Raw genomic sequence first — 13,944 nt, 5'->3', positions numbered from 1 at the left:
CCCAGCACCGGTCCTGTGCTGCACACACAGCCGAGCCCCTTCCCTCCCCCTAAGCGCCTACCCAATAGCGCCAGGCGGAGGGTGGGAGGCGGGATCCGGCTGGTGTATTTACACACATATCGCCGCCAGCGCCAGTGGCGTAAGTTCATCCTAGACGCCCGGAGGCAAGTTATAATTTGGTGCCCCCCCGTCACAGCCGCTGACACTGTAATGTAGCAATTCTCATGCAGACAGGCTATAGATAGACTAAGACAGCAGCTGATGGTCTGACACGGAGTTCTCCACTAGTGTATGGTGGCTTATCAGGTGCCATGAAGGGCCATGATGGTACATAGTTACAGCCCTAAGTGGGGTGAATATGTTGTGGACAATGGAGGAGGTGCCCTCTTTAGAGCTGGAGCCCGGCGGCAGGCGCCTCCATTGTCTCCCATAGTTCTGCCCTTGTATCTGTCACTGTCCTATAGTATGTATCACAATACGTCCTGGCGCACCCAGAACAGTTATATTTGGTTCTCCAGTATAAAGATTAATCATAACCCTGCCCATGATATGTATATATATATATAATCTCCGTGCCACACATATAATATATAGTAAGTATAGATCATCAGCCTGTCCTGCACATACAGTAGATAGCTATGTGTGCTGCTGCTGCTGCTGCTGCTGCCCGCCCTCTCATCTTCTCCTCCTCTCCAGCCTTTGATGGATTTTACACTACGCCACGGATACAATTTTCTTTCCCTCGCAGAAAGGTGCTGTCCCACGTCCCCGGTGCAGGTAAACAGCTATTCCGGGCCGCCTCTCCATCCATCCTGTCTCCTACCGCCCCCTCCCAGGTTTAGGGGACGCATAGAGAGGAGAAGACCATTCCAATGGGGACTGCTGGTAGCTGCCAGGAGGGTGATGCAGGACTGTGACTGGCAAGAGGGTGCGAGGCAGGGGCTTGGCAATAGAGGGGGCTTCAGAAACTTATCATGGACTAGCAGAGAGGGGGGGCATTGCTAATATTCGAGGACATGCAAAAGCTGAGGTACAGGGTAAAAGGAGTGGGCAACATGGCAGAACCCAAAGGGAGAGGGAGGTGATAGTTCTGGGGGGCAAAGGGAGGGGAGCTCTTACCTGTGGCTGAGCTCTCAGACAGCAGGGGCTGCCGGCTCCCGATCAGCCAGTTTTATTTCTCCGGGAGGTGGTCCACCACGCAGATCCTGTCTCCCGGGTCCCAGCCGCACTCTCCACAGACAGTGTCTCCACCACCACGGTCCGTCTGCACTCTGCAGTGTCGGGCGGCTCTTCAGAGGAGCACGGGGCAGGCGCAGGATGAGGTCGCGGGCGGTCACATGATACGTGGTGACGTCCGCGGCCCGCAGAGAGCACAGAGTGTGTAGTGGAGCCGGAGGAGGAGCGCCGCTGATGCTGATTGGCGCTCAGCTCAGCGGCTCCTCTCTCTGGCTTTCTTTTATTTACAGACTAGTGAAGCCGGCGGTAGCGGTATAGGGGTAGGTATAGATGCGGTGGAAGGAAGTGGAACGGCCGGGTCCCTGGAGACAATGGAGCCAGATGCCCCCTTCAGGGCTGGGCGCCCGGCGGCAACTGACTCCATTGTCTCCGGGAGTTCCGCCACTGGCCAGCGCGGCGGCGATGTGTGTGTTAACCAGCCAGCAGCCAATGAGTCAGACAGACTCTCATTGGCTGCTGCTGCTGCACACACATCGCCGCCGCCCGGCAGCAATGTGTGTGTTAATCACTAGCCAATGAGAGTCAGACAGACTCTCATTGGCTGCTGTGCCCGCTGCAAGAGCCGGGCTGGAGCTCACTCATGAGCTTGGTCTTCCGGCTCCTGCAGTGGCTAACGGGAGAGACGTCACAACGTCTCTCCCATAATGCAGAGCGCGAAAGCCCGGTGGTTTGGACGGCAGTGGGAGCAGGAGCCGGGATTAAGGTAAGTGGTTTTTCTTTAACTCGTGTGTTGCATCGGGGTGGGGGGGGGACCACTACTGGGGAGAGGGCTACTACTGGGGCACTGCATCGGGGGGGAGGACCCACTACTGGGGGCACTACTGGGGAGGGGGCTACTCCTTTGGGCACTGCATGGGGGGACTACTGGGGGCATTGAATAGGGAGGACCACTACAGGTGGCACTGTATAAGGGGCACTGGATAGGGGGATCACTACTGGGGGCCTGCAGAAGGGGGAACACTACTGGGTGTACTGTAAGGGGCACTGGATAGGGGGATCACTACTGAGGGCCTGCATAAGGGGGACCACTACTGTGGGCACTGCATGGGGGGGACTATTGGGGGCATTGAATAGGGAGGACCACCTCAGGGGGCACTGTATAAGGGGCACTGGATAGGGGGATCACTACTGGGGGACTGCAGAAGGAGGAACACTACTGGGGGTACTGTATAAGGGGCACTGGATAGGGGGGATCACTACTGAGGGCCTGCATAAGGGGGACCACTACATGGGGCACTGCATAAGGGGGATCACTACTTGCATGCATACGGGAGACCACTACTGGGGGCACTGTATAAGGGGCACTACTGGGGGCCTGCATAAGGGGGACCACTACTGGGGGCACTGCATAGGGCGGACCACTACATGGGGCACTGCATAAGGGAGATCACTACTGGGGGCACTGCATTAAGGTGCATATGGAATGGAAAGGAATGTTCAGAGTGATGAGAGAGAGCTGTGTGTCATGTTGACAAGCCCCATTTTTACGTGGCCATGCCCCTTGTGACCACGCCTCTCTTCTCTTCGCGCCACATAGGAGGGGGGGCTCCATTTTAAAATTTGCCCTGGGCTCCATATACCCTAGTTACGCCACTGCTTGTTGGACAACAACACATTTGCCTTCATGTTCCTGTGTTGTTTATGAGGCTGACACTGTGATATTTCCTCTAGGTCCTGTTGGCAGCAGACTCACGTAGCAGCCAGTTGTTGGCTGTCAAGGTCATCAAGAAGAGGGATCTGCTCGCCGAGGGCAAAGAACTCGCGTTTGTGGAACGGAGGGTGTTAGAAGTTGCACATGGGAGCGCCTTCCTCACACATGCCTACTTTGCTCTGCAGACCAAGGTACTGCTGTGATTGCTTCTTTATTGCTTAATATCCATACGTACCATATACAGTCAAGTGCATAAATATTGGGACATTGACAGAATTTTCATATTTTGGCCTCTATTCACCACCACAATGTCTTTGAAATGAAACAAACAAGATGTGCTTTAACTGCAGACTTTCAGATTTAATTTGAGGGTAATTACATCCAAATCAGGTGAACGGTGTAGGAATTATAACGGTTTCTATATGTGCCTCCCACTTTTTAAGGGGCCAAAAGTAATGGGGCAAACTAAACAATCCTAAATCTAACTTTCACTTTTTAATACTTTGTTGCAAATCCTTTGCAGGCAATTACAGCCTGAAGTCTGGAACACATAGACATCACCAGACGCTGGGTTTCATCCCTGGTGATGCTCTGCCAGGCCTCTACTGCAAATGTCTTCAGTTCCTGCTTGTTCTTGGGGCATTTTCCCTTCAGTTTTGTCTTCATCAAGTGAAATGCATGCTCAATCGGATTCAGGTCAGGGGAGTGACTTGGCCATTGCATAACATTCAACTTTTTAGCCTTAAAAAACTCTTTGGTTGCTTTTGCAGTATGCTTCGGGTCATTGTCCATCTACACTGTGAAGCACCGTCCAATGAGTTCTGAAGCATTTGACTGAATATGAGCATATGATATTGCCCGAAACACTTCAGAATTCATTCTGCTGCTTTTGTCAGCAGTCACATCATCAATAAATACAAGGAAACCAGTTCCATTGGCAGCCATACATGCCCACGCCATGACACTACCACCACTATGCTTCACTGATGAGGTGGTATGTTTTGGATCATGAGCAGTTCCTTTCCTTCTCCATACTCTTTTCTTCCCATCACTCTGGTACAAGTTGATCTTTGTCTCATCTGTCCATAGGATGATGTTCCAGAACTGTAGTGGCTTTTTTAGATGTTGTTTGGCAAACTCTAATCTGGTCTTCTTGTTTTTGTGGCTCACCAATGGTTTACATCTTGTGGTGAACCCTTTATATTCACTCTTGTGAAGTCTTCTCTTGATTGTTGACTTTGACACATATACACCTACCTCCTGGAGAGTGTTCTTGATTTGGCCAACTGTTGTGAAGGGGTTTTTCTTCACCAGGGAAATAATTCTTCTGTCATCCACCACAGTTGTTTTCCGTGGTCTTCCGGGTCTTTTGGTGTTGCTGAACTCTCCGGTGCGTTCTTTCTTTTTAAGAATGTTCCAAACAGTTGATTTGGCCACACCTAATGTTTTTGCTATCTCTCTGATGGGTTTGTGTTGATTTTTCAGCCTAATGATGGCTTGCTTCACTGATAGTGACAGCTCTTTGGATCTCATATTGAGAGTCGACAGCAACTGATTCCAAATGCAAATGTCACACCTAGAATCAACTCCAGACCTTTTACCTGCTTAATTGATAATGAAATAACGAGGGAATAGCCCACACCTGTCCATGAAATAGCTTTTGAGTTGATAGCCCCATTACTTTTGGCCCCTTAAAAAGTGGGAGGCACATATAGAAACCGTTGTAATTCCTACACCGTTCACCTGATTTGGATGTAATTACCCTCAAATTAAATCTGAAAGTCTGCAGTTAAAGCACATCTTGTTTGTTTCATTTCAATGCCATTGTGGTGGTGAATAGAGGCCAAAATATGAGAATTCTGTCAATGTCCCAATATTTATGCACCTGACTGTATGCTAATATTCTGCTGTGACTTTTCTTTTTAAAAATTAAATCTCATCTAGATGTAAAGCACAACAGAATATGCTGGCACCATATATATATATAATACATTTTCAAAACTGCTTGTAAACGGTATCTACATCACTTGGGGGTCTATTCATGACGTTAATTATTGGGGACCCCCGATAATTAACATTCTAACTTGCCGATTCAGCATTGCTCCGGTGCGGTGACAGGTGACCTGAAAATCAGCTTTACGGCGAGCGGCATCACTGCTCCTATCAGAGCCGTGAATCTTTTCACTACTCCTTTTGGAGCAGTGCTGCTAGTGCGCATGTGTAACCTATAGGTCACGCATGCGCACAGGAGCCCCGACATCTGACGGAAGGAGTGGACAGGGGCGGAGGGATACAAAAGGATCCTTCTTCGCAACCCAGACCTCCTTTCCATAGGGAAGGAGCAGGTTGTGATACACAAGATGGCGAATGCTCCCGCACTCAAGCTCCGAAAATAATGTATTTTTGGAGCTTGATGAATTCTGTCCCCATACTAGTGTATGGGGACAGCGGGCCATTCCGCCAGTGGAAGGTAAGTAGGAGATATCTGTGATATCTTGATGAATGGCCTGATAAATTAATTTTTACAATTACAGGTAAAAATTTTCATTTTCATTTGCTTTTGTAATAATTAAGCGACGATGAATAGGCCACTTGGTGATAAAGGGATTATTGAAGATAGAGAGGAAAACAGAAATAAATGCTGTACCTGAGTGTATGTCAGTAACATCTCTCCCATTGTGTGCTGCCTTCTGTATTACATTCATTTTTATTTATTTATTACCAGTTATTTATATAGCGCACACATATTCCACAGCGCTTTACAGATAATATCTTACCATTCACATCTGTCCCTGCCCCAGTGGAGCTTACAATCTATATTCCCTACCACATGCTCACAAACATACACACTATGGTCAATTTTGCGGGGAGCCAATTAACCTACCAGTATATCATTACAGCAATATCTCCTGCCCCGTCTACTCCTCCACTGCTAGAACTGGGCTGTTTACTTGATTTAAATATAGCACAGATCTTAGCCGATGGTCATTTAGTAGTGGGGTAATCTGAGGGGCGGCATTTACTGGACATGGGAGTATATAGGAGGTCATGAGGATGGGATATCCTAACCTGGAAATACTGTTAAGAACTAGCTGGCCATAATTCCTTTTATCATATTGTTACTGATATACAGGGGTAGAAGTATAGGAGACAATGGAGGCGCCTGCCCCGGGCGCCAGGACTGAAGGGGCACCTCCTCCATCACCAATAATATATTCACCCCACTTAGGGCTGTAAATATGGGGGATAAGGGGGGCACTAAATGATATCTTGCCTCCAGGCATCTGGGATGAACTTCCGCCACTGCTGATATATGATTATAACACCATCACTGCTGTAAAATATTCCCCTCTAATCTCTGTAATATATTTACCATCTCACCTGTAGTACAGTATTTCTTCCCCATCCCCCCACCTATACAGTAATACATTCCCCTACATATTACTTGTGTCATGTGCTCCGTGGATTGAGGATCAGCGCTACAGATAACAGCTTCTAGTGATAATACAGTTGTGCAGCTCTTTTGCAATTATTCATTATTTTTGTTTTAGATGCAAAAATTACTATTAATCTTTGCATGTAGGACAATTATAATATTCTGGTATAAAAATAAAAATGTTACTGGTGTTATGTAATAATAACTGGACTGTAATAACATTATAGAACATGTTCTATAAACTGTAATACTTATTTTTCCCCCTTGTGTCCCCTGCCCTCTCTCTGCTCTCATAGGGGCCTATTCATCATAACTTAAAATTCTCTGGAGGTAATTAGGTTTAGAACTCGCATGGAGTTCTACCTAATTACCGGAGAAATTCATCAGTCCTCCTCCCCATAATTATCTATTCCGAAAAGCTGTCATTTTTGCGATTTCTTTTCTTTTGCAATTGCGAGAGTTTTCCCTCTCTACACTAACTTACCGCATCTGGAATCTGTGCTGCACATGCGCTGTTACATTCGTAAAACCAGTGCATGCACAGCACTACCTACAGCTGCGGTAATTTTGTGTGTCCCTCTTAACCCCCCTCCCCCTCCGCATACCTTCCCCTTGTCCCACACTTACCTGCCCGCTGCAGCGCCTCTGGCTCCGGTGGCTGTTCAGACGTGTTCTCCCGGCAGAGCACTGTACAGTTTAGAAGAGAAAAAAAGTTTTTTTTTTTTCTAAACTTTATTGTGCTCTGCTGGGAGAACAGTGTCCGAGCAGACACCGGAGCCAGAGGAGGGACCAAAGCGCCGGATGAAGATGCCGGGGGACCTGCCCATGCTGACACAGGTAAGTGTTACCTGCTATTTGCCACCTCACAGTGGCGGACAGTAACTCCATCAACTTTGATGAATACCATAATTTCTATATCCCCATACTATTGTACGGGGAGTGTGGAAATTAACGCAGGGGGACTTAACCAGGAGATATCAGTGATGTCTCCTGTGTTAAGATACTTCATGAATACTAAAATAACGGTATTTAAGGAAAATGTCCTTAAAAACATTATTTTAGTGTTGATGAATAGGCCCCTTTGTCTTCCCCATGACCATCCATTATATTCCCATGAAGAGAAAATAACCGAAGGACAGTTTTTATGAATTAATAATGTATATAATTTATCTTTACTTATTTATGGTCTAAAGATGACATTCCCCATGTCCTCCTGGCCTCTCTGACATGTATACTGATACTATTGCTTCTACCATACACAGGAGCATTTACTACTCGGCATGGAGTATGCATGTGGCGGAGATTTCCATCGTCTCCTGCAGAGGAAAGGCCGCCTTACCATCCCCAGTGCAAGGTGAGGATATGGGAGAATATCTTGTTAGAGACACTGGTTAGAGGAAGGACTTTATGATAGGTGATATATTATAATGATCTATTGTATTCAGTGGAAAGGGTTCTCCTGATGTATAGAAATAGATAACACAGTATGTAATAGCATGGACTATATGCAGCAGCAGCTCCTCCTCTCTTGCCTGAGGGGGCTGCCGCTGCTGCTGGCCTGGGTCCCGGCGCCTGCTCATTGAATCAGGACCTGCGCATGCGCATAAGCGGTGGTGGCGTCGCGCATGCGCATATCACCAGTTTCTCGGGGCTGCATTGGTGGCAGCCTCAATAAGCCCTGTAGGGCTGCCCAAAAGGCAGAGCATCGGCTTCCACTGCAAGCAGCTCTCTGCTGATCGCAGCACGGACCGGCAGTCCCAGGGGGAGGAGACACCTTCCCCTGGGGCTGCCTGTCTTTAGCGTGACTGGCAGGAGGCACCTCTAATAGGAAGCCACCTCCAGTCGCAGTGAAGTCAGTACAGTCACGGAGTGCACTGGCTCATTGAAGTTGCTGATTTTACTGGGGGGGCGCAGCCTCGCAGCCCCTAGGTAACATCTGCCACTGAGTATAAGTCTTATACTGTAGCTTAGGATTGGGATATCAATAGTATTAGCAGTGACATACATTAGTTGTAACAGAATTGTGCAGCTGCTTTCATCAAAGTGGGCAAACACATCGCCGGTCACAGCTGGGTATTCTATACATATAATGGTCAGTGACATGAAGGTGGACTTTTACAAAGGGGCAGTTTTGTATGTGGTTGGGAAACCGCCACACATCAAATGTGATTTTTAGATCCAACCCATTTACTAATCTGTGTTTTGAAACAATTTGCATCCAGATTTGTGGTGGTTTTCAAACTCTTAAATTGCATTAGGTCCTTATATTCTGTAAGAGCCCAGCCTACACAGGATTGGGCCCTGTCCTCTAAGGGGGAACTTGAAAAACTGGTCTTAAACGTGTTACTATTTATTTTATTTCCCCTAGAGACGCTACTTTTTACTTTATTTATCACAGGGTACTACTCTTTATTAATTATGGGGTACTACTCTTTATTAATTACGGGGGTACTACTCTTTATTAATTACGGGGGCACTACTCTTTATTAATTACGGGAGTACTACTCTTTATTAATTACGGGGGCACTACACTTTATTTTGTTAATTACGGTGGCACTACTCTTTATTTTTGCTTATAATAGGGGCATTACTCTATTTTATTTATTGCATTGCTCTACTAATTTATTTTTTATGGGGGTGCTACTCATTAATTATTATAGGGGCTCTCTTCTTTAGTTTATATACTATAGTGGTGCTACTTTTTATTCATTACAGGGCACTGCTCTTTTTATTTTATGGGGGCACAACTATTTCATTTAGTGCAGGGTAATACTTTTTATTTTATTTGTTACGGGGACATCTGTAGAGCACCAACTGTGCATACTGTTGCTTATAGTTCTACAAGAGTTTCCATAATGTTATAGTATTTTCCTGGCCCCTAATGTTGTGGAGCCCATTGTCCCTAGGACGGTACTCTTAACTTGCGGGGGCCTGATCATTTTTTCTCCATTTTTTTTTTCAGTCTACAGACAAAATAGCACAAATGGCCTGGGGTCTAGCCTCTGTCAGAGACACCTTTCTTTTTTATGACTAGTCTTGATTGGCTATATGGTTTGAGCTGCTTAATACTAGCCTAATCTATATGGTTATTATTTGTAAATATTAGGGTTATAGTTTCAGATTGGGCAGATTGATGTCTGGTTTGGGGAATGGGTTCGATTCCCGTCAGCGGCAGGCCGACATCAGCAGAGTTCCGAGCAGCGGAAGCCCGACAGCGCTGGAAATCCCGATCGTGGATAGGTGAGTATCTACTAACCTAACCTAACCCTCCTTAGGGGTGCCTAACCCTAACTTCCCCCCCAAGTGCCTAACCCTAACCACCCCCTTCCCCGCTGCCTAAACCTAAGTCCCCCGGGGGGGTGCCTAACCCTAAGTCCCCCCCGGGGGTGATTAACCCTAACCCTCCCTCCCCCTAGCCTAACCCTAAGTCCCCCCCCGGGAGCCCTAAACCTAACCCTCCCCCCCCGCGGCTGTCCGCTCGCGGCGCCCGGCATCACTACGATCGGGATGCCGGGCGCCGGTCTCCCGGCGTCGGGGAAATGCGGGCGTCTACATCTAGTTGCCCGGCATTTCACCCTTGCCGGGATATGACAGTCGGGAAGCCGGCTACCGGTATTTAGGCAGTCGGCTTCCCGATTGCTTCCCCTGGATTTGAGTTAAGAAGAAGAAATATTGGGTTTAACACCAGAAACTTAGGATAGAGCTGCGGTGGAGATGAATTTCTATGAAGGTGCTGTTTTCCTGTGCACATACAAGCTCACCTATCTAATTGAGAGATGAACACCATTAGATTAGTGATAGAGATTGGTAAAAGAAATTGATTCCATACGTTGCCTTCCATTCTGATAAATAAAGGTGACTGTAATAAAGGTGAGTGTTATAAGAAAATGACTTTCTGAGCATCATCTTGCTGGCATCAGTATAGATTGTAAGCTTGCGAGCAGGGTCCTCTTACCTTTATGTCTGTCTCTTACAACCCAGTCTTTTTTCTATTAATGTTGTCTCAAATTGTAAAGCGCAACGGAATACGCTGCGCCATATAAGAAACTGTTAATAAATAATAAACATAAATAAATAATACTCCTCTTAATAAACTCCGGGTACACACTGAGCGATGTGTACCCAGCTGCTATGTCGGTCTGACGGGCCGACGTATCGGATCATGGGTACACATCAGAACGAGGTAATGAAGGACGGAGCAATACCTAGTTCTGTCCTTCATTAGCTGCAACGGAGCTGCTTGCGATATCGTCCAGTTGGACATGCAGCACACCAACCGGACAGTGTAGCAAGTGGGCGCAGGAGCGCACATATTGGCCATACACACTGAGCGATGTGGCCGATATGTTAATCCGATTCGCACAAAATAGTCATATCGTGCCGACATCGCTCCTGTGTGTACCCGCCGTTATAAGCTATATTCAATATATAGTAATTTGCAACAACGCACAGAGGCCCTGATTCAGAGTCGGACGCTCGCTCTGAATCAGGGCCGTCCCTCCTCCTTTTTGGAGCGGCCTCCTGGCCGCTCGCATAGCTGTGGGTGACCACCCACAGCTATAGCGAGCGGCCAAAATGATGGTTGCGATGGTCAAGACCATCGGGCTTGCGACGAGACCCTTGCGGTAGGGTCTCGCTGCCGCAAGCCCTGGAGTGCTTTTGGCTCTATCAGAGGCAAACGCACTCCCAATGACATCACTAGTGATGTTAGTGGGGCCGGCCCCAGACCGTAGGCGTTCCCATGGGAACGCCTCCGTCTGGGCAGCCACGCCCCCGGCACGCCCACCAAAGGGGACATGCTGTCAATCACCATCGACAGCACTCCCCCTTTGGTGCGAGACCTATAACAACGGCTTGGCCGTCGTTATTCGGGTCTCGCGCATGCGCACGACGGAGCCGCCTCCGTCGTGCGCATGAGCACTTGGGTAACATCGACCCACTTGCGAGCGCTCAGCGCTCGTGAGCGGGTCTGAATCAGGCCCAGAGACAGAAACATCATATTAGGCAGTTGGCAAATATGAAACAAAGAATGGGGACATTTGCACAAATTGTGGGGACTGTTGGCTGGAAATCATTCATCCATTATTTAAATGTTCCAACAATGTAACTTTACTTATTTTCTATCCACCAGGTTCTACAGTGCAGAAATTGTATGTGGTTTGCAATTCCTCCATGCTAAGGGCATAGTCCATCGGTAATTATATAGTTACAATTTAGCAACAGTATAATACAGTGATATTAGTATAGAGTCTAATATACAGAATGTAATATACTTATCATGCCTGTTCCCAACTTTCTATGTGCAGGGGTGCCCCGAGGGAAGGGGGCAGTGGGTACTAATTGCTAAGGCCCAGGCTGTTGGAGGAGCCCAGTGGGGATCCAGGTCCACCACCCTCCCAGCCCCTTCTTACATATCAGCGCTGCCGCTGAGCTGTAGTCTCCTCAGCCTGCACCTAATGTGGAGGTAGGGGAGGAGCAATCAAACTGACCATGCCCCTCTCCTTGATCTGCCCCTGGCAGAGGGGCGCACTGCACCCCCCTGTGTGGCACACAGCACCACTTTGACACACCACAAATAATATTTTGCATAGTTTGTTGTAGGGGACATGGCTGCTCCTGCACATTTAGGCCCCTACAGTAACAGGGCCCACCACCGCTCTCTATGGCCCTGTCTATGTGTTATACTTTTATCATTGGCACATATTCCCACTTATATCTTACACACGCCCTCCCTTCTGCAGTGTTTTATTAGTTTCATATCATTTTTGGGTGAGGAGAGTTTTAAAAATTTGTACTTTTCTGTGCTACTAGCAGCTCAGTTCTCTGCCAACAACTGTGGGAAAAGTGGGCTGAGAAACCTCCCACCTGGTCCTGGAGGAGCTACCAGCATCTGTGATCACTGACTGATAGAGCTTTCTCTATGAAACTAGACTTGGGGGCCTATTCATCATAACTTAAAATTCAATGGAGGTAATTAAGTATAGAACTGGCATGGAGTTCTACCTAATTACTGGAGGAATTCATCATTCCTCTCTCCATAACTATCTATTCCGAAAAGCTGTCATATTTGCGATGACAGCTTTTTGGGAAATAGATAGTTTTCCCTCTCTACACTAACTTACCGTAGCTGGAATCCATGCTGCGCATGTGCTGTTACATTCGTAAACCCAGCGCATGTGCAGCACTACCTACAGCTACGTTAATTTTGTGTATCCCCCAACCCCACCTCCCCCCCGTCCCGCACTTACCTGCCCGCGCAGAAGCCTCCGGCTACGTCCTGCTGGTCTGACACGTGGTCTCCCAGCAGACCACAGTACAGTTTAGAAATAAAACTTTTTTTTTCTTTCTAAACTTTATTCATTGTGTTCTGCTGGGAGACCACAGTTGTCCGATCAACCACCAGAGCCAGAGGAGGGAACAGAGCGCCGGAGGAAGACGCCGGGGGACCTCTCCAGCTGGAAGCAGGTAAGTCTCACCTGCTATTCACCACTTCACAGTGGCGGATACAGTACCTCCATCAAATTCCAAAAATACATAATTTTCGGAATTTGATGAATACCATAATTTCCACATAGTGTGGAAATTAATGCAGGGGGACTTAGCAAGAAGATATCAGTGATATCTCCTGTGTTAAGATACTTCATGTATACTAAAATAACATTAATTAAGGAAAATGTCCTTAAAAACGTTATTTTAGTGTTGATGAATAGGCCTCTTGGGCATACCAATATAGGATAGAAAACTAACCATTAAATACAATGAGCTAATAGTGCTATATTTCTTTTCCTGAACTAAAGACCAAACTGGTACCAAGTCTCTATAAGGTATTAGAAAAGAAAATGCTCTGAGCCAAAAAAACAGAGGCTGATAGCAGCTATAAGATGCAGTGAATACATCTGTGAGTTAGAACAGTATACACTGGCCAGCAAGGTGGCCAAGGGCAGAAGATTTACAAGGTCAGCAGGCTGGCCACTGTTATAATCACATTTTTTCACATAAGTGCTAAGGCACACATACCAACACCATTAAAATGCATAAAACATGTATGTGTTATACAGATGGGATTAGAGCCTATAGATATGATAATGAGAATATGTGGCCAAGAGGATGGGAAAATAAACCCTGTACACTAGTAACAGGACAGGCTCTACTGGTTATATATTATGTGGGGTCACTGTTTAGGGATAATGTACTGGGAACACTTCTGGTATAATGTGTGGGGACACTACTGAGTTAATGTATAGGAGTAGGAACAATAATGATGGGAATAGTAAATTGGGCTTGCTGAGGGCATGGCAGAGGCATGCTACTAAATTTGTGCCAAAAACAGCTTTTGCCACCTCTGCTTGCAGCAATAAATGGAATCCTGTGCAGGGCACAAAGGCTCTGTAACCCCATCACTGCTGAGCATAGTTTGGTACTCTTTGGGCTGCTTATATTAAACTGTTAATATCAGTAATTATTCATGCAGTACCCACACAAATTAGCATTGCAAATGTTAATGGTCTAAGTAGGGCTCTACTTATTAAATAACATTGAATGCTGCTGAACACATACCAATGTACATGAAATAGTGGGATCACAAGGACACTAACCTAACACTGAATACAATAGGAGCTGA

At 46.9% G+C, this 13,944-nt stretch overlaps 1 protein-coding gene across 1 annotated transcript in view; it reads left to right on the top strand.

The window, feature by feature from the left end:
• Positions 1-2,907: 2,907 nt before the first annotated feature.
• LOC148479062 (protein kinase C delta type-like) overlaps positions 2,908-13,944 on the top strand; it is a gene marked incomplete at its 5' end in the record, with an annotated part of 46,254 nt that continues 35,217 nt past the window's right edge. Inside the window, 3 exons of the mRNA XM_088455015.1 lie at positions 2,908-3,078; positions 7,586-7,677; positions 11,455-11,517. Coding sequence (XP_088311141.1) covers positions 2,908-3,078; positions 7,586-7,677; positions 11,455-11,517 — 326 coding nt within the window. The remainder of the gene's footprint in view (positions 3,079-7,585; positions 7,678-11,454; positions 11,518-13,944) is intronic.

Source organism: Taudactylus pleione, unplaced genomic scaffold, assembly GCF_031769625.1.
Source record: "Taudactylus pleione unplaced genomic scaffold, aTauple2 ptg000641l, whole genome shotgun sequence".
NCBI classification, from domain to species: Eukaryota; Metazoa; Chordata; class Amphibia; order Anura; family Myobatrachidae; genus Taudactylus; species Taudactylus pleione.
This window is presented reverse-complemented; position numbering and strand designations above follow the sequence as displayed.